The sequence below is a fragment of the Cimex lectularius genome, unplaced genomic scaffold, assembly GCF_000648675.2.
Source record: "Cimex lectularius strain Harlan isolate CLEC.00 unplaced genomic scaffold, Clec_2.1 scaffold2, whole genome shotgun sequence".
NCBI lineage: Eukaryota > Metazoa > Arthropoda > Insecta > Hemiptera > Cimicidae > Cimex > Cimex lectularius.
This window is the reverse complement of record NW_019394219.1, coordinates 5772983-5794663: the sequence shown is the minus strand read 5'-3', so window position 1 is coordinate 5794663 and position 21681 is coordinate 5772983. Positions and strand designations below refer to the sequence as shown.

The window sequence follows — 21681 nt, the reverse complement described above, 5'->3', positions numbered from 1 at the left end:
CAAGATCTTCATTAAAGCATAATTAACCAATTTTCCAAACTCAATTTTAAATTTTTATTTGGTCAAATTTATTTTTCTTATTCGTTGGGTTTCTGTTTTATCAGTCATGACAAAGAAATACATAGCACATAATTTTTACTTAAACAGAGCAATCCGTAAAATATTTTTCCCATCATCTTTATACAATTGTCTTTCAAATTCTTTCTCACCTCCTGGTTTACAAGAAGTAATTGTAAGAATCAAAGGGGACTTAAATTCAATTAGCTCCTGGGCTGATGAAAATGGTCTTAATTTGAACTTTGGCCACTGTGGTAGCCAAGTGGTCAGCTCTCAGCTCATATACCCAAAATCATGGGTTCGATTCACACCTTCGCCCCTGTAATTTACCCCCCCTTCCATACACAAAAAAAATTATAATAAATAAAATTAAAATAAAGTCCCAAGCTGTGTTCCCTCCTCCATTCCTTACCACCTTTAGTTTACAATAAACAATATGACCCTATTTCCTTCTGTCCCAACTTTGTGTTGTTCTCCTGATTTAAAGTTCCTGCCTCACTCTTTTTATACCCGTAACTACCAGTAACATACCATAACAGCAAGTATCAGAATACAAAAATGATCATAAGTTGCCAAACTACAAGTTCATCACACCGTAAACCCTACTACAAAATCACACACAAAAAATGTATTTTGTAAAGAAATTTATTTATTGCTGTACATATAAACAATATGAAGATTTGTCAGACAATGGGGTGGTTGTGAATGAAATCAGAAAGTGCTGGAATTCTTTGCTTTTTTGATATTGGGATACCAGGTTGTCGTTGGTATTTTAGACAGCATGGAGGATAAGAAGAAAGAAGAAAAATTACTTTATTCTGGGACTGGTGTCCCCTAAGAATAATTTACATGAAATAAATAAAAGAAGTTCCTTCTATGAAAGTTAAAAGTAAAAAAAAAAAAAAAAAAAAAAAAAAAAAAAAAAAAAAAAAAAAACAAAATTAAAACCAAAATAAGGCAGGACAGAAGAAAAAATTACGAGAATATTAAACAAAAATAACAAATGTTAACGTGAGGTCTCTGCTTGGAGGGAGAGGAGGTGATTATACAGGAGGAAAAGGAGGCAGCGTGACGAATAGAAAGGGGAAGGGAGTTCCAGAGTTTAGGGGATCGGATCAGAAAGGATGGATGGAAAGAATGGATTCTATGGCCAGGGTAATTTTACAGATAAGAGCTTAAATGGTCAAAAATCTAAACAGTTAATTACAGTCAGTTTTGAAACTTAGTTGCCCCCCTGCGCTCAAAATCATTTTCTCCTGCGATGTCAACTTTTCTGGTTACTATTAGCCCGACCACCTCTCCAGTTTATTCCTGATATTTAAGCTCCAATCATCCCCGATTGCATAACTTTTTTATGTGGGTTCTGACATTTCAAGCTTCCATGGCTCCTGGGTAGGGCCCTTTCACAGATATGAGCTTAAATTGCCTAAAATATAATTTTTTTGATGATTTAAGCTCTTATCTCTTCAGTTCTGAGCCTTTGTTGCACCCCTGGGCTCAAATTCCTTTTCTCCTGAGATTTCGAACTCCAGTGGTTCCTGTTAGGCAAAGCTCTTTTTCATTTTACTCCTGATATTTCAAGCTCCTATCGCTCGAGTGAGATGTGAGGAGTTGAATTGGAGGGATTGGATGATGTAAGGAGGACGACGAGTGTGGATGGGCTGGAAAAGAAAGCAACCTAGGAAGGAACCTAAGGAAGGAATGTTGAAGAAAGAGCTTGTGCTATTAGTAAGGGTGGAGGACTGAAAATTGTGGAAATGTGTTCAGAACAAATATTCCACAAATGGGTTGTCTTGATCTTGTGAATCATTAGATTGGTGGTGTAGAAGGTGCATTGAGTTTGCAACAGAGTACTTAGATTGAAAGTGTTCGATTTGTTGAATGTTGGATGAAGCCAAATCATGCTCATAAGTGTTCGTAAGTGGTTGGTTTATCTACGCTTACCATATCCACACCTTTTGTGGAGCTCATGTCTTTTGTATCATGTAAGTCTGCTATCCGAGTAAAGTCCAGGTAGTGGACTTGGTTGGATTACCTTGTGCACAGGTGGGCAGGTGTCACGTATGAGAGAAAACGTGTTGACTTTTAGATCGTTTAACCACAGAACATGCCAATGAGGTCTAGGCATTCATTTAAAAAAGTTAACAAATTGTAAAAATCTTGTACAAAATTTCATTTGAAACATTAGGGTTTTATAAGAAAAAAAAAAATTAAATGAACTTATATATTTCAGTCCCTTTTTTTGGATTTTAAAAGCACATATGTATACAAATAATTTCTTTAAAGATAAATATAAATTACAAAGTTCTTTCCTTTTTTATATAAGTGATGTTTTCCATTTACATAATAATAACAATAATTTTATATTATATATTTTACACACGTTCTCTCACTCTCTCTCTCTTTCTGAACACACTATACACGTACGTTTTAAATTATCAACCGGTTCTGTCAACAAAAGGCACTTGTAAAAAAATATAATAAAATAAAAATAAAAAACAAAAATTATAAAAAGAAACATTTTATAAAGTAAAAAATAAATATAAACAAAAATTGGTATTGTTCATTGTTTTATAGTTTAACAATTTAATCACAAGTAAATGAAATAACAACAAGGCAGAAAAGTATAAATAAAACAGAACGACATATTAAGAATATTCTACACGAAAAAGAAAACATTAATCAACTTGTAGTGTTAAAAATTCTGATGCGTTAATAGGCAATTACAATAATTATATAAAATTAAGTGCATTGTCCTTTAAAAAACAAAAAACAATGCGCATTGAAAATTAATCTTCAAATCTATGTACAAAAAACGGTAGAATAGAAATTCTCTTTTTCGCAGTATTCATTCTATAATTTCAAAATCTTCATCTGAATCATCACGATTGCGGTGTCGATGAACTGAAATGCATGTAAATATTTGTAAAATTTCATTATTCTGAACTTTGCATTCTTTTTTCATTTCATTACCATGAACGTGGGCGAGAGATGTCGCTTCCTGGCCCCTTTCAGCCCAGGGTACATGGCTCTTGTCCCTGATCTCGAACAACGGCTGCTTGTCCAACATGACAGTCTCCCTGATCTGCTTTATGAGCAAATTGAAATCCTCTTCCGATTTGCAGAAGAAACCCTGGGAAAGAAAGATAATAAATAAATTGTTATATATATATTAGATTCAAACTTACAACCGCAACTGAAGGATCCATATGGAGAATATGCAGTCGGCTAGCTTGGTGACAATGGTATGAATTATCAATCTTGCGCTCTTGCTCTGTAGTCTTGTTGTGCAAGCTTCCAGACATTTGTGTTACATGAGGGTCCAGGAATATCACATCGTTACCTTAAATATTTAATTTTGACAGATATTTATGAGTGGGGCACCATAAAATTTCTACCAGACTACAGTTAAATTATTTTTCTATGCTTTGTCAAAAAATTTATTTTTAAATAGCCTTATATAATTTTATGAACTTGTATATTAGACAGAGGATAAGTCTGTGTATGTGTATTTTTTTAATATTGGGAGGAGGAAGAGGGTAAAAAGATCAGGGACAGTGGTGGTAATCGAACCCTCAACTGCAGGATCTACGAGCCAAGAATCTATCATGTTAACCACTTGGCTATTGCGATCCCCGGCCAAATTTTAAAATTCAGATCATAGAAATGAAAATTTAATTTTTTTCTGAAATCAGCTATAAAGAGGTCCTGTTGAAAAATATTTCAGATATACTGAGCAGCAATTTAAAAGTGTACTTCGAACTGTACACAGGTAAACAATAAAAACACAATCTGTCATATCATGATATTAATGCTAATTGTGCAATAATTTCTTAAGTATCTTGGGATTTATTGTCTAAAATGACACTAAATCACTATCAGAATTAGTTTACTTAGTAGCTATTACTAATAATATTTGTGATAGTATTAACATTTATGATAATACTGGGAAGTAGATAGCACATTTAGTTTAATTCAATTGATAGTAAAATCAACAAGATAAAACACCTAAGTATGGTTTAAATCAATTTTGAATTTAAATGATAATTACGTACCAACTATTCCAATGAAATAAAGAGCATGATTCGGCTTGCCTCCGATGGCGCCAAGGCTTTGAGGAAATGTAAAGCAGGCCTAAATAAAAGTACAGTATTAATAAGCATTCAAAAATGTCAAATGAAATATTTAAAAAAAATATATACTTTGAGGCCTTGAATATAAATAGAATTGATTTCATTTATTCCTAGTCTTAAAGGTACGATAAGTACTAACGGTTTCCATCGAGTTCTCTGCAGGGAACCTGTAGAAATTGCAATAATTAGGTTATTTTCATTCCAATTGAAAATAAATAAGCAGGACTTACAAATTTCATTGAGTACGATTGTGTTGTCCAGGGCAACGTGAACGGCCAAATTACTCCAGTCGTCGTATCGTGCGAGTTTTCTATTTAAAAAAAAATTAATTTCAGTTCGTAGAAATGATCGTTTCTTAACAAAACCCACTTGAGTACTTGAGCGACAGTGTTAGGCCCAAACCAATCGCCGACCTGTTTTCCTTCAGAAGCGCCCATCAATGCGATTTGGTGTATGGAATACCCTGCGGACTTTCTGTCCTCGAACATTTTCACGATCCGAACATATTTCTCGTCATTGTACGAAATGTTCCAAAGCCAGTCTCGGCCTGAAATCCATGGAAAACATTTAAACAAAAGGTACAATTTGTTCACAACCAACTGAAAATACCTAGATGGTGGTTGAGCAAGGCCTGGGCCATAAGCATTTGACCGCATCTGAGCATACAGCCCCAGCCTTTGTCTGAAGTCTTGCCAGAATCTCCGATCGGTATGAAATTCTTTCTGTACGTAAACCATAGCCTCGATCTGATGTCACTTCGTATCAACTCAATATCTACATAAAATGAACATAAAGTATGAATAAGCTTGATTTTTTTCTTCTTCTTCTTCTTCTTCTCAATACTAGTAATAATCACATCTCAAGCTTCACAGATTAAATTATTGCCAATTTTATTGGAGGCTTAAAAGGATAGATTTTTGGTGGACCTCTTTGTATGCTTTTATTGAAAAGAGAGCATATGGATGGAATAACTAAGAAAAATGTAAGTAGACGGGCACCTGAAATTATCGGAGAGCCATAAATGTGTGGATGAAATGGTGAAAGACCGGACTTTCCACCCTCTAGAACTACCACAGTCCAACCCACTGATGTGCTAAATGAGTAGGTAAAGAATATGTTAAAAGAAAGGTAGCAGCATCAGTGTTATCAAGATCGCTACTGCTCAACGCCCTCCAAGAATTTGGCTGCAAACAAGGAATTGTACTCACTTGTTAAAAATAAGACGTACTTTTCTGAGACATGGCACTGCTTGTAGAAAAAGACAACATGATGTGACATATAATTTAAATGTCATGACTTTTTGCTGAGAGAGAAAACAGTTCTTGAGCACAAAAGTTACATGCTTCGTCCCTTGTTTTGCTTTTAAAAGAAGTCGGGTTTATTATCAGTGTTTTTCTTGTAAATTCTGGGTGAAAATGAATGAGTGTGAGTGACGAGAAGTGATGGTGAAGTATGTCACTCTGTTATCCCCTTCGTACTTTTGACTGAGGTTCGGTGGAGGAATATATGTAAAAATGCTCCATCTGGCATACTTACGTTAACATTTGAGGGCTGATAAAGTTACTTATGGTATTCCATCAGTGATGGAGTGTGTATTGTGTGCGATTGTAAAAACTGACAGTTCTGTTAATATGAGGCTGCAATCTAAAGAACGAGTTAAGATCTTTAGATAGAAACCCAGGTGGAGACGCTAAAAAAAGAATCTTTCATGCAATTCTTTAACCATGAAGACAATACTAGATGATGTTATGAATAAAATATATTTCAGAAATTAAATAAACTGCTAAAATTCTATCAAAGATTATAACATAGTCGAAGTATTATAAATAAACCCAGCGTAGAGAAATAATAAGCCTCGGACACTGGGTCTTAATAAACCCGAGTTTGACTAGAAATTCTTTGAAATAAATAAGCATCCCTTACCATGGACAGTGTTGTACTTCTTGCCTAGGATCCAGACCGGCTCATTCGTCTGAGGAATATCATCGGGTTCAGGACGGTCTGAGTCATGGGTCAGGTAGGCTTCGAACATCATATCCATCTTGAGCTGATATAGAATTTTGTTTCTACTCCTCTTCTTCACAAGTTGACGGAACTCCATACAAACACTTTGTTCACCTCACATGATCTGCAATAATTTTGTTTTTATGTTGGACATATTCAGATAGTATGACCCTAGTTATTAAAGTTTTTTTAATATGTGCAAGACTACTGTTGAGAAAATCTGTCTATTCCTACTATATAGTTTTATTTGCATGAAAGTAAAAACTGTAAGAATTACGCTATCTATTTCTTTAAAAATGCAGTGTAATACAAGAAAAAAGTCAAATAAAAGAAAAATTAATAATTAAATATTTCTGAATATTCTGAACTGCCTACACTTGCTATTTTCAACATCAAACGTTGTAGCTAGTAAATTCACTAGTTTTCTTGGTCCGCTTGACCAATTAATATCATTCAATTAATTTTTAGGTTTTTAGTTGAGATAAAAAAGTCAGTGTCATGAGCGGGATTCGAACCCACAACCTTCGGCTCAATAGGCCGCTACTCTACCACTTGGGCTATTGTGGCTTCAATCCACTCAGGCACTAACTTCCCATCCATTGAAAAATAGCAAAAAGGAGATAAAATTCAAAAGGTGGGGTTGAGATGGAAAGTTAGTGCCTGAGTGGATCGAAGTCACGATAGCTCAAGTGGTAGAGTAGCGGCGTATCAAGCCGAAGGTCATGGGTTCAAATCCCGCTCGTGACACTGACTTTTTTTATCATGAAAAACCTTAATTAATTGCTAATTGTAGCTAGCACATGCCATAAACAATGAGGATAGGCAAACCAAAATGATCAAAAATTTGTGGTGTTTAGTGACCGTTAGTTAATTTGAAGATCGTTTTTTCAGATCCTAAGATTTTTTCACATCCTACATGTATTGGTAAAATTTAAACATTGTTTATAAACCCCAGGCCCTGAAGATGATCTCAATAAAGATCGGAATGTTGGCATAATAAAGAAAATGTTTTTCTACATCACACCAGACTGCATCTCACGATCTTCTAATAATCATTATCAAAAATACCAAATTAAGTCGTCTATTAACACTCAAAATAAAAATGTACTGAGGAGGAGGCAGAAAAAGCCTCGAAATGCATCTATATAAAAAATAAAGAATTTGGAAAAGCTTTTTTTTGGTTTTTGTAAACCAGATTCTTATCCAGAGCCAACAAAAATAGAAGCATGAAATCAAACTACAGGTTTGACACCCGAAGAGGAAATCTCATTATAGTTACATTAAACCATTTATTCCCCTTGGCGGTATTTTTATAAAATAATAGATTGTTATTATTTAATCATGAGTTTCTCCTTTCTTAATGGACAACTTGTAGGGTGTCACTGGCGAAAGATGAAACCACATTAAAATACTTTTTCCATTATTCTCAATTAAAAAGCCATGGGTTGTGGGAGAAACCCAGAACTGTATACAATTCAAAACAATTTATGATTTTTCTTCTTGAGCACTTTGGGGTGATGGACCTGTAATCGGTCCTTTTTATTTAAATGTCAGATTTTGCTCATGACATACAAGAAACCGACTTGTCATCAGAAATCACAATATGTTATGGGACTGCTTATTTTTTGTTCAAATTCAGTTCAAAATCACTATTTGTCCTCCAACCAGTTACAATAGAATTTGCATAAAGGAGCAAACAGTATGAAAAAAATGCCATGGACTGGATCATAAACTGTCAAATGTCAAAGTGAAAGCACTGATGAAAGTGAGACTTTTGGCAATATGGATATTTGTTTGTTGCCTCATCCTGCTTATTCCATGATCAACCAATGAATGCAATGAATACATTGAAAACAAATTATGATTTTTCGTATTGAGCACTTTGGTCATATCTGATCATCTTGGAGAAACATTTTCATCATGACATACAAAAAAACCAACATGCCTTCAGAAATCTCAGTGAGTTGTGGCACTTATTTTTAATAAAATTCAGTTCAAAATAGCAGTATGCAAAATAGTTTTTCATAAAGGAACAAACAGTATGAAAAAATGCCATCGCCTGGATCATTAAGTATCCAATTTCAAAGTAGAAGTACTGATAGTGATAGGGCTTTCGCCGATATATAAATTTGTGTTTTGTCTCACCCGGCTTAATCCCCATCCAACCAAGAAAATGTCAATATAAACTTAAATTATGAGGTTTCCCATTGAGCCATGCTGAGTCGTATCATCTTGGTTCTTGATATTTTGATCTGTCATTTGTGCTTCGGTTATGACGAACACAAAACCAACTTTATAAATAATTGACATGGGGTAAGTATTTTGGTTCACTTTTTGTAAAGTATGAAATCATTTTAACAGTTGTAAGTAGTGTTGTGTGTGCACCAGGAGGATATGCCCGTTGGACCAATGGATTGCGAACCGCGACCCCGTTCAGCCATATTTGTAGTCCAGTTGGACCAACGAATTAGATTACTGAACCCGTATGGACCAAACAGCACATGACAAACTCGGTTTTTGGCTACTGACAACAATAAATTTAATTCCCTAATTTCGTGGTCCGCTTGACCAATTAATATATTATAATTAATTAAGGTTTTTAGTTGGCAAAATGGAGGGAAAATTCAAAAGGTGGGGTTGAGATGGGAAGTTACTGTACGAGTGGATCGAGGCCACGATAGCTCAAGTGGTAGAGCAGTGGCGTATCAAGCCGAAGATCGTGGGTTCAAATCCCGCTCGTGCCATTGACTTTTTTATCTCAACTAAAAATCTTAATTAATTATAATAAATTTTGAATGAAATTTAATGAACATGTAATTACAAAAAATACTTTTAAATATAATTATATTAAACATAATTATACAACATAAAATTAATGAGATGTAAAAATACATTTTCTTCAGCCACACATCCTACGATATGACACAATTCTTCATAATGATAATTCACTCGTCTTCTTCAGGGTTCAGCTGACGTTCTGAAAGTTTACCAAGGTACTCCATCTATTGCTGTATGTTATGTTCCCTTTAAACTTATGCCAGGTAGTGTTAAAAAATCAAGCAATTCTTGTGTACATCTTTTCATCGGGTATTCGGAGACTTTTTTAATGCTTATGAATTTCATAATTCGGCTTGGATTTATTTGAGAACAGTGATTACGATATGAAAAGACAGATGGGGTGCACAGAATTGACAGCTGTAATTTGCATGAAATGATTCCACAGAAGTTCATTTGGTCGTTTTCGGTGGGGTTGAAGCCCATATTTGAGGAGAAACGCACAGTCCTCTAGTAATTCGTGAGGACATAGTAGCTGAATTCCATCACTTCTACAGTGCATCAGCCATCAATGATGTTAACGCGATACACACAATACAATTGGAGGTAAAAAGTTCAGCGCAATGCATGGCATGGAGTTCTCGTCAAACACAAGATTATGTAGGTCAATAAGGTGCTACGCCCGGTCCACTTTTGACTCACGATTGCTCCAACTGGAAATCCCACTTTAACTGTTGTAGTGAGCAGTTTCTCAGCAGCTCTGACAAGGTTAAAAATTTCCATCATATCAATTCCTGGGTCAATATATATTGACTTGTAGAACATTGGGCCAATTCACAGATTGTTAGTCAGAACAGATAAGCTTACGAAAACTTAAATTCTCCATTGGATCAGCCATATTGACATACTTGCAGCCAAGTTGTTGTAATGAGTTAGCATATTTTCACTGTTCTTTTTTGTTCAGATTGAGATCAAAATCACTATTAGCTATTGAAAAATCACAAGAGGATAAAGGGTATGGAACAAAGGTCATCGTCTGGGTGGTAAACAGCCAAATGTCAAACTGAAAACAGAGAGGTGAAAGCCAGGGTTCAATATAGATAATTACCAAAAGACGATTTTGTCCATTCCTCGTCGAAACTGTCCCAAAAACACCATTCAATCCCATATAAATGTGATAGAATTTATTTAATCCGCCTTTGTTTCGGAAAATCGTGAGGAGGGAGGTGAGCTGAATCCCACGAGATAAGAGTCAACGTAATTTTACGACTCACCAAATCCTATTTTCAAGGGCTGAGAAACGGATTGGGCGGCGCTGCCCGACGAAACTGGCCTCCTGCAGTCAGACGAAACTTAAAAGCATCTCCCCTCGTCAGGCAGAAAGTACAAACTGATAAAAGCACAGCTGTTTACGTTGTCCCTTCCAAGATCGCTCGTGTTCAAAAACAAAACCTTGACATCGTCCCGTTCGCCACAATCGATCCTGGAAAATTTCCATCCGATTCACATCAAAAGATCTTCGAAGCAAATTCGAAAGCTGTGCCCGTTGATGAACTCACGTTGATGTTCTTTCAAGTAAATAACTTCAGTAAAACAACCGTCCTCGCCAATTTCTAGAAGCTCGCATAACGAATATCCTTTAGTACAATAGTAGTTTAGTACTACATGCAATCCCACTCCAGTTTTACACATTTTTCTATCCCAGGAACGATGTTAACCTACTTGCCTCGACCTACATATAACCCTGATCAACCGCTGAAGATGGCGAAATGCAGAACTACCGAACTATGAGTTGGAGATGTCCTAAGGGATGCAGATCAATGGACCTACATTTTGAAAAACCTAGTCGAAATACAAAACCAGCAAAGGACCTATATTTTGCAATAAAGTTTGTCTGCTTTACGATAGTCGAAATTCAAAATCTTCTGTTAGCAGTAGTGTTGTAAAACCACTTATCCTACATATACCCTGACCAACCCTTGAATATGGCGAAATGCAGAACTACTGAACTATAAGATAAGAGATGTCCTTAGGTATCCAGAGTACAAGACCTACATTTTGTAAATATAAAACCGTCCAAACAAACCCAAAAGTTTAGAATATGCTAACAAATATTATTGGGAATGAAGAGTCAAGGTATAGTTGTAAAATCACTTCTCCTACATATAACCCTGACAAACCCCTGAAGATGGCGAAATGCAGATCTGCCGAACAGCAATACGAAAAATTTCCTAAGGTCTGCTGAGTAATGGACCTATATTTTGTAAACTCTAGTCGAAATAGAACACCATCCAACAAACCAAAAAGTTGAGGATATGCAAACCAAAAAAATTGGGAATGAAGGACTAAAATTATAGTCGTAAAATCACTTCTCCTTCATATAACCCTGATTAACCGCGGAAGATGGTGAAATGCAGAACTGCCGAACAATAATGCAAAACATTTCCTAAGGAAAGCAGAGTAATGGACCTTCATTTGTAAAACCTAGTCTAAATACAAAACCGACCAAACAAACCAAAAAGTTGAGGATATATAAACCAAAAAAGATTGGGAATGAAGAGACTAAAAGTATAGTTGTCAAATCATTTCTCTTTCATATAACCCTGATTAACCGCGGAAGATGGTGAAAGGCAGAACTGCCGAACAATAATGCAAAAAATTTCCTAAGGAAAGCAGAGTAATGGACCTTCATTTTGTAAAACCTAGTCGAAATACAAAACCGACCAAACAAACCAAAAAGTTGAGGATATGTAAACCAAAAAAGATTGGGAATGAAGAGACTAAAGGTATAGTTGTAAAACCACTTATCCCGACCAACCGCTGAAGATGGCGAAATGCAGAACTTCTGAACTATAAGATGAGGGATGTCCTTTGGTCTACAGTTTGTAAAACCTAGTCGAAATAGAAAACGGTCCAAACAAACCAAAAAGTTGAGGACATGCTAAGAAAAATTATTGGGAATGAACAAACTAAAAGTATAGTTGTAACCACTTCTACATATAATCCTGATCAGATGGCAAAATGCAGGGCTGCCGAACTATAACATGAAAAATTTCTTAAGGTCTGCGGAGTAATGGACTGATATTTTGTAAAATCTAGTCGAAATAGAACACCATCCAAAAAAACCAAAGAGTTGAGGATATGTAAACCATAAAAGTTTGGGAATGAAGAGACTAAAAATATAGTTGTCAAATCACATGTCCTACATATAACGTATTTAACGTGTACTTGATATTTTATTAGAGAACTGTTATGAAGCGATTAAAATAATCTAATCTGTACTTAAATTACTATGTGAATATATCGTAAAACGAAAGAAGCACGTAACGTCCGACAGGAAAAACAATTTTGATGTTTTGATTCCAAGATAGATGGGATCAACCAGGAAGTGGTCAGTGCCAATGCTTTTGGTTGGGAACATGATTTACGGAATAATACCGTGAGATTGAGAAGGAACATATTTGTAGATTTATTTCCTTGTTTAGTACATTGCCGATCCGATTTAAAAAAAAACCCGGCAAATTGTGTGATAATAGTGGGATCGTTCGTGAGAGGGGGCTGGTCGGCATCGGGTAATTGGCACGTCCCCAGGCCCAGGGTCTTTCGTTCGCCGTCACTCCAGACGTATCGTGGCTCCGCTCGTTCTCGCTGTTTCGGCCGTCCGGAACTGCGATCTTTGCCGAAATTGCCTCCGCCTTCCGTCACATCAACCCTTCCTCCAGTCAGCTGTTATCCAACTTGACGACAATGGACGATGAGCTGGAGGACAGGATATTCTATCAGACGTACACGTCTCACGTCAAGCTCATGTCCAAGTTCATTGTCGGCCTCCCGCTCAATGGTGGACACTTATCACAGGTATGGAGGCTGGTCAGGTTCTACGTCGCCAAGCCCGAGGTCGTCCTCATCACCATCTCCATCTTCCTCATCTTCATGTACATCCAGGTAAGGACGTCTACTGTCGTTCATAAACGTTTTACAGAGCTTTGAACAATTCGTACATCAAAATTATAAATAATCTACAATATTAAAAACTCGGATTGATAAATCATTCGTGCTATAATTATTAAATGACTTAGCTAAGCTGTCAAATGCCTTGAATCTGGACCAACTTACCTAAATACTGCATAAATTTTCTATTTACATAAGGCCAGTTCTTGATTTTCACCACCCTTCTACAATTCTTACAAGTGATCAAAAAAAATTAAATCTTAAGAATTATGCTCAATACACATTTTACGAGGGTTCCTCCTTTGGTCTGTGTGGTGATAAATCTATTGTTTGTTAATAAATTATGATCCCGGTCTGCCTATCCTCACTGATTTTTGTCAGTTCGTCGTCTTCAGTGTTTGTATTGTATTAAACAATAAATACACATTTTGATAGTGGATGTTCATCTACAAGTCAGTGAAGACGCATTGTACTGGTGCAGAGTCCATCTACACTCACGAGTTTTTGATGTTACCTTAACGCGTTTCAGCTTTGTACTATCTGCAGTAAGGAACTATCACATTTTTTAAAAACTAGCCTCAAGAAATGCAAAACAATAGTTACTAAGAAAATTTGGCTTGTAACTAAAAGTGTCTTAAGTTTTGGCTAGTATAGTAGGCTACAAAGTAGTAGTAGAAGTAAAAGTCCTTTTTTATATTTTTCTACTATCATAAATAGTTTTTAGAAGATGGTTCTTTCAATAAAAACAAAAACTTCCATAAGGTATAACAAAGTACCTTCCACAACCAAAATAATTGGCAAAGAATGCTTCCTGATCGATCCCTTCTATCTTGGGATCAAAATATCAAAGTTGGTTATTTTTTCATTTGTTTACAGATTTTTTACGTTGTCATCTTTGGAATAGATTAGATATTTTTAATTGCTACATCTATAACATGGTAATTATATATTGTAACCTGTTTACAAGTTTGTGTTATTTGTGGTTGACACTGCCTTTTCTTTGTTTTAATGTAGTGTGTTTAATGCAGTATGTTCGTAAGTTTTCTTCTGTAAAGCGTTGCATTTATATAACCATCTTTACACTTTTTTTGCCTTGTACCAACTTTAAAATTAAATTTTGGCCTTTCTCCTTTTAGTTTTTTCAATCTTAAAATTAACTCTTTAGAATTTTTAATACACATTTTGTGGAGTTGAACAAACCCCAATCATTGTTGACAAACTATCTGTATACCATCTCTAGCAACGGACTCAATGTAGTTTAAATGTTTTTCTTGCCATATCCTGCTTATATACTTGACCAACTGTCATAAAATTTGGTATAAGTAAAAGTGCCCAAAGTTTAACTAAACAAAGAACAGTCAAAATAGTAATCAAAGTTAAAGACGTTTTGTTTAAATATTTAGTATAAACAAATGTTAATGAATATCAAGTACGTAAAGTTGATTATGATGTTGGTCTGCGAGTCAGTGAACACATGGGTCAATATAGTTCCTCACTGAAGATGGCACAATGCTGAAACACGTTTCACTAACATTAAAACCCACAAATGTAAATGGATCCACTGCTGACTCAAAATAGGAATTTTGTCATGTTGACTTTGGGCATTGGTGACAAATTGTATTCTATCTTAGCAATAATGCTAATGTGAGATTTCTGTGTGCCTGTTTGATTTTGTTCATTCAAGTCTCATACAGACATTTAGAGAACGGCTCAGCAAGGGTAGGCTGGCTAAGATGATTGGTAGGCTAAATAATTAAATGTGTTTTACATGCTGCTACAGCATTGAAAAATTATCATAAAATTTTGAAATGTCAAAGTTCCAAAGAAGGAAAAATGCTGAAATGCATCTGACATAACGTTAATACTAAAATGATTTGAAATGACCAAAATAAATGCATTGTAAGATTACTCCTTGTGGTGCCCAGGTTGGTAAACCTGTAGTTTTGTTAATTTCCACTCATCTGGATTCATCTTGTCTCACCCTGCTTATAACCCTGACCAACTGCTGGAGCAGGCAAAATGCTAAATGCATCTGACAGATCATAACCAAGTGTTAAAAAATTTAATGATGATGCGATACCTCTAGCTTTTTCCTTGATTATGGCCAGATTTCATCTTCAAAATAGACTGTGCATCATAACCGAACACCGAGCTTATTTTGTGAGCAGCCTCAGTTGCTTTTAACAGTTTGTACTCATAAAGCAAAATATAAAATTCGAACCCTTAACTGAATTAAGAGTTTAATCTCATGTTTGTAAAAAGTAAAATTAGTTTTTAACTTTGAAAAGGTCTGATTGAAATCAAACCTATAGCAAAAACATTGACTGGCCTTTTTGGAGGATCTGGCATTTCGTATCCTTGATGTCAAATGCTCAGAACTTGTATTTGTCACTCATGATCAAGTTCATTGTCAGTTGAGGTATTCATTGAGGTCATCATTCATAATAATTAATCTCATTACTTTTAACTATTTTACATTTTGGCCTAAAATTTTGTTGTACTGAGAAAGCTTGGATTTTAAAGATGATGCGTTTGCTATTTTGAGAGGCTGTTTAATTTTTCAGTTTTAAAGTATCTTTTTTTTATTTGTACTACTATAATATGTTTTTTTTTATATTCTGTTGATCATTCATAAATTTAAAAATTTCAGGCCGTGGAGATCTGGTCGAGGAGTTTGGTTGATAGGATTCGACTCTCTGTAGGCAACTCGGTGCCTTCGAGAACCCAGAGACTTGCGAACTTCAAGGCATCGGGCGATCTAGACAGCCTCAGCTGGGAGCTGAAGGAGAAGAACGTTGCCGTCTACGCCATCCAGGGCCGTAGGGCCAAGATGGAGGACAGGTTCGTAGTCAACGAGAATATAAACGGGACCGGCGTCCACTTGTATGGAGTCTTCGACGGTCACGGTGGAGAGGTAATTTATAAAAATAGTTTTAATTGATTTTGATTATCTAATTTGGCACATACACAAAACAAAATAAATAATGAAAATTTATCATATTAACCAATCGAGGCTGCTATTGATTGATTGATTGATTGATTGCTATTGATCTATTGACTTTAATCAATTGAAATTATTTGTAAAACAAACAAAAAACAAAAAGTTAACAAATTCAAAATTTTCATTTTATTTATTTTTTATTTTTTTATTTGCATGGTAGTTAATATTGTTATACAACTTTCTACCAGAAAGCAACTGCAAAACTGTTACTAGAAAAAAAAATCATGTTTTTACAATAATTAAAAATAAAATTGTGTTATTTTCTCATGGGTCCTGCTCAAACGATCGAAAAACTACTAGACTACATAAATAAATTTGTTACGAAAATATAGTTAAATAATAATAAAAAGCGATAATGAATGAACTTTTGAAATATCCTTTTGAGATTACAATGTGATAATAAGATAGCAAGTAAACAGTGATTACATTTCTCAAGTACTATTGTTTTTATATATGTTTAAAATCTTGTTTATTTATGAAAAAGAACAACTGTTACATCAGTACTAATTAACAAAAATGATCATTTGATATTAAAAACTATTATCAAGCAATTTATTCGTTAATTCACATTATTTCTAACCAAAAAGGATTTTTTGATTAAAACGAAAAAGCTATTGCGATTAATTGCCAATCAGCACTCCACATGGCCTAATGGTTTTTATCTTTTCTATCCCCTCCTTTCTTTAATTAAAAAGCAAAGTATCTCAAGCTGACTGAGATCTTGTATCATATTTTAGTTTTTATTCATTAGATGTTAATTTAATGTATGAAATATAAAGTGAATTTATATTGAATGAAAGAGCAACTTAATATAAAATATCAGTAAAATAGGCAGTTTGACGTTATCAATTGATTTATTCTGCTCAGAGAAATGATAAAATGGCATGGACAGTTTTGTATCTAACAATAATACTATTTATAGTTTTCCCTACAAGGCCTCCGACCTAAATCCTTCCTCTTAAAATATTCAAACTTTAAGCGTGGACAGAAATACCTTCCTGTAAAAAAATCAATATGATCCATTGATTAAAACATAAATAATAAAAATAAAAAAAATCCAAGAAGTCTTTCATGGCAATTTTGAAGTTACTTTTACTTGTTATCAATTCAATCAAATTTTCAATGGGTTTTTAGCCTCATTGCAAATATTCTCCGTAGAATTTAATTTTAAACTAATAAAAACATGGAAATATGCCAAGTTTTCTCACTTCCTTGAGTCTATGCTCCCTTACTTTGATGACTAAGGGGTATTTCTCCCTCGTTGCCTTTATATCTACTTTTCAAAGAAGCAACACTGGTAATCGTAACAGGAATGGATTTTATTCTATGCTGCCTAAGTATTGTAAGGTTGGCCCCTTGATTGCAATACCCAAAATGGGAAATTGGCTCGCAGGCAGGAATTAATTTAAAATTTAAAAAAACATTTAGGCCCAGACAAATTAATCTATTTTATAAAATTCTAAGAGAAAAGCAAGGATTTGAACCCACACTAACATAGCAAGTTTAATGAGTATGATGAGAAATCTTCCAATACAGTGGAGCTCCGTTAATCTGATTGTCTGCCTAAACTGAATATATTTTGGTCGGCAGGGAAGAAATTTTCAGTTATTTTTACAACAAATTAATATAATCTAGACACCAAAACTTACTAATAACTACAAGTGGCATTAAGTTGATAGATAGAACACAATCAGAAAAAGTTGAAAAACGAGGAGAAAAGTACACACTAAGTGATGGTAAAATTTAAATTTATAGATCATCCTAGGGGGGATATAAGAAATAAATCACTCACATTTGGATAATCTGATTTCAATTTATAGGAATACACTCAAATTCGTATTATTTTCAGTTTGCAGCAAACTACGCTAGAGACAACCTGATAAACAACTTGAACAGCAAAATAGTAGAGTTGAAGAATCTGATGGTGAATGGAGTTGTACGCAAGCCTTCAATCAACGGTCCGCAGGAACCGCTGTCAATTAAGCCTCCTCCGTCACCTAGGTCAGTCAGGAAAACACCGCCGTCGCCTAAGCCTCTAGAGAAGAAGCCCAGTTTTAAGAACCGTTCCATGGAAGACAGCAACAAGTCCAGCAGTGTCACTGACCCGTTCCTCCTTGAGAAGTTAGAGTGCCTCCCGCGATCAAATGTAGTCACTAGGGAAGTCAAGCCGAACCGTCAGCCGGCATTTGTTGCTCCCGATATTGGTTCGTACATCGAAGGCTCTGCTATTAATTTCGGTAAACTGGTCACCGATGAAGTTCTCGCCGCTGACAGACTGCTACTAGAAGCGGCCAAGAAGAACCTTGACTTAGCTGGTAATAAATATGAAAATAAACATGAATAGGTTATTTATTGTATATTTAAATAATTTAGTTTAACAATTGTTTCCAGTCATTTGGTCTGTTTATCCTTAATGTTTTAGTCTGTCAGATTTCAGTTCGCACTTTTTGGTGTTTTGGCCGAGAAGCTGAAACATGTCTGACAGGCCAAAACAGGATAAGTAGACCAAAATTAGCCAGAAATGCCCAAACTAGTTGATCACCCCAACAGGAAATTTCACAATTGATTTTATTTATGTTTTTAAAGGAACAACAGCATTGTTGGCGATTGTAGAAGGTTCGAAGCTAATCGTGGCCAATGTAGGAGATTCGCGGGGAGTAATGTGCGATTCAAAAGGCAAGGCCATTCCCCTTTCTTTTGACCACAAACCCCAGCAGGTTTGTATTAATTTTTCATTATTTTTGACCATACTTTGAATATTAACCGATTTGAAAATCAGAGCCGGGAGAAGAAAAGGATAGAAGAGGCCGGCGGATCGGTGTGTTTCAACGGAGTCTGGCGTGTCGCCGGCATTCTAGCGACGTCTAGGGCGATGGGCGATTACCCTCTCAAAGACCGCAGGCTTGTGATCGCCGACCCCGATGTCCTCACTTTCGACCTCAAGAGCCATAAGCCCAAGTTTATCATCCTCGCCTCAGACGGCCTCTGGGACATGTTCTCCAACGAAGAAGCCATCGCCTACGTTTCCTCTAGGCTTAGCGAGCCCCACTTTGGAGCTAAAAGTATCACCCTGCAAGCTTATTACAAAGGATCCCTCGATAACATAACCGTCCTCGTTATTAACCTTGCCAACCATACCTGGATGTAGATGCCATTTGACAAAAGCGTTTATTTTGTGTTACCTCGTAAATTTTAAAATAGGCAAGTATTTTTCGTTTTGTTATAGTTTTAATTTATTAAAGTCATTAAATTATTAGTTAAATGGTTTTTATTTAATAATTTACTTTTTAATTAATGCTGTGGTTTTGATGGTTGTGTACAAGTTTGTGATTTTGATTTCTAGTTTGTATAAAGTTACTATTGTCGTACAAACAAACTTAAACCAAAAACCATGCTCATACTGGTAGAAATGTCTCTAATAGGGGATAGGGATATTTCCCCTACTTGTGTAAGTGTTCAAATGTTAGTTTTGGTAGGACAGCATAGGCGGGAAAATACTACCATTCGGTGTATTTTGGTTTAAATGTGATCTTTGTCATTAGTCGTACGATGTATTTCCTCATAATCTGGAACCCTCTCCCCCGTCTGCCAAATCAACAAGTGTATTTTCATCAGTTTGTGATAGGCAGTGGTAGTTTATGCCAATATTTTAAAACACATGTTTTTAAATCGTTGGCCAATTTTAAACGCTTTTTAGTACACACAAAGATATTTTTTTTATTCAACTGAACTGTAGGATATCTATGAAAAAAAAAAATTATAAGACCAGATCAGTCAGTTTTGCTATTCTCACAATTTTGAGTATTTTGTGACTTTGCATACAAAACTTGTACCGTGTGGGTCTAATAGTAAACATTGTACTGCCTTTGGGCTATCAATCTGTCCATGAGTTTGTTGACACAAATTAACTGGTAGTTATAATTTTAATTATGGCATAAATTTTTTGAATTATATCGCCTTTATGACTTATTCTATAAGCAACGCTGAATATTTTTTTAATAAAAAAAGTTTCATTTCGATTATTAAATTGTGTGATGAAAAATATACAAAAATAATTACCTTTGTTCTTGCTCTTTTGCCACAAAGTGCCAAATTAATTTTACACTAGAGTTTAGCACATTTTTTCTCTCAAAACTCGTGAAGACAATATGCCTAATACAGTCAAAAATCATGTAAATCTTTGAGATCATGCTAAAAATGTATTTTTAATAATAATAATAATTTTAAACTTGAATCAAAGATATTAAACTTTTCATCTAATTTACTTGTCATTCTTTCTCTCTCTAAAAAAAAAAGTAGTTTCTGTCATAATAGAATCATCGAGGCTCAAAAGTGCGAAAAAGATTCGCCGAGTTTTAGCTTTTTTACCAGGTTTCTACTAGTGGAACATCAAATTTTTAGCATTTTTCGACTAATCGTGCTAATGTCTGTCTAGAATAGGGAAAGCCAGTTGACAGAAACCTGATTTAATGACGAGACATTTTGGCAAGATGATGGGTCGGAAAAAAAAATCGTTTGATTGATATTAACCGCCAAAATTATTTGTGATGCAAATTATACCTGAAAAAAAGAAAATTAGCGCTTTACTGTTTTACAGTTTAAACTAGATAATGCTTAAATTTTTACCAGGCAAAAAAAAAAGTGAGAGACTGTACTTTTGAAATTGTACATTTTAAAAGTTTCGACCCCCTTTTTAGAATCGCAAGTTTGTATTTTTAGCAGATATCGGCTTTGTACATATGGCTGTGAAAATGCAGTTCTATTAAAAAATAAATAAAATAATTCTGTGATTGTTAAGAACGGGTTTCTGAATTTAAACAGAGGCACATAATCACTGAATAACACCTACTTTAACGTATAAGTTCGTAAATTAGGCTGTGTTTAGAAACAAAAAAAAAATAAAAAGAGAAAACAAAAAGTACCAAAAACCTGTGCCAATAATACAGAGGTTTGGGCGTTTTCATTTTCTAGACAGACTTTTCTTTTTGTCCAGGGTAACAGAAATTCAAAAATCAAGCTAGTAGAAATTTTATTGACAATTTTGATTATTATACGCACAACCGCATAAATATTATTATATTACTCATAATCACAAATATAATTTGTGAAATATGCATCAAGGCTTTTTATAAAATGTAACATTTATATATAAATAGAATAAATAAATGTGTTTCTTTGGAGTTTACTACCCTCATTGTTTAAACCAAAGGATAAAATGTGTGCTTTGAATTTTTTTAGCACTGTCCAGTTTATAATCACTCGCCTAAACATCAGATTTATGTCAATTAATTTTAATTTATTTTTTTAAATATACCATGATTTACTTAGTTTCAAGTAGTAATTTCATAAACTGTATGTTATGTTGAATAGTTTTCTTTCAAAACAAAATATTCACACTGTATGTTTTATTCATGTTATTTTGTTTTGATTTTTATTATTGTTGAAATTCTGTGCAATGATTATTTTTTTACTAGTGTATCCTGTCTAAATATACTGGATAAAAGAAAATTCATAGTTTCAATTTTTTTATTCCTACCATTTATACTAGTTTTTTCCTTTTTGATGCTGATCAAGATGACACTTTTTCTGATTTATATAAGCTCAAATCCTGCACACATCACTTTCACTCGCAGTCCACCGGCAAAGCTTTTGTAATTTACAATCGATTATGGGCATGCCTTGAGAATAACACAACACTCTGGGTGTTGGAGTCTGGGGGTCAAACCTTGGTTTTAAATGTCCAGCCACCGAGGTTAGGCT

General features: G+C 34.8%; 2 protein-coding genes across 4 annotated transcripts; one reads left to right on the top strand and one right to left on the bottom strand.

Moving 5' to 3' along the window:
* Window positions 1-2824: 2824 nt before the first annotated feature.
* On the bottom strand, window positions 2825-10821 carry LOC106666730 (cysteine protease ATG4B-like). 3 transcript variants are annotated; one of them, XM_014394107.2, is made up of 10 exons: window positions 10244-10763; window positions 6114-6318; window positions 4800-4964; window positions 4560-4737; window positions 4421-4500; window positions 4260-4357; window positions 4113-4191; window positions 3246-3400; window positions 3031-3190; window positions 2825-2961 (listed from the first exon to the last, which is right to left on the bottom strand). In XM_014394107.2, the coding sequence occupies exons 2-10, from the start codon at window positions 6289-6291 to the stop codon at window positions 2906-2908; spliced, it is 1149 nt and encodes a 382-aa protein (XP_014249593.1). In that variant the 5' UTR covers window positions 6292-6318; window positions 10244-10763; the 3' UTR covers window positions 2825-2905. The 3 variants fall into 3 exon arrangements, with proteins under 3 accessions (XP_014249593.1, XP_014249592.1, XP_014249591.1); XM_014394106.2 differs by having other exon boundaries at window positions 4260-4500; window positions 10078-10821; XM_014394105.2 differs by having other exon boundaries at window positions 4260-4500; window positions 10244-10811.
* Window positions 10822-12210: 1389 nt separating this feature from the next.
* On the top strand, window positions 12211-20819 carry LOC106666728 (protein phosphatase 1L). Its single transcript, XM_014394104.2, has 5 exons — window positions 12211-12914; window positions 15571-15834; window positions 17771-18236; window positions 18508-18638; window positions 18701-20819. The coding sequence occupies exons 1-5, from the start codon at window positions 12717-12719 to the stop codon at window positions 19067-19069; spliced, it is 1428 nt and encodes a 475-aa protein (XP_014249590.1). The 5' UTR covers window positions 12211-12716; the 3' UTR covers window positions 19070-20819.
* Window positions 20820-21681: the final 862 nt, after the last annotated feature.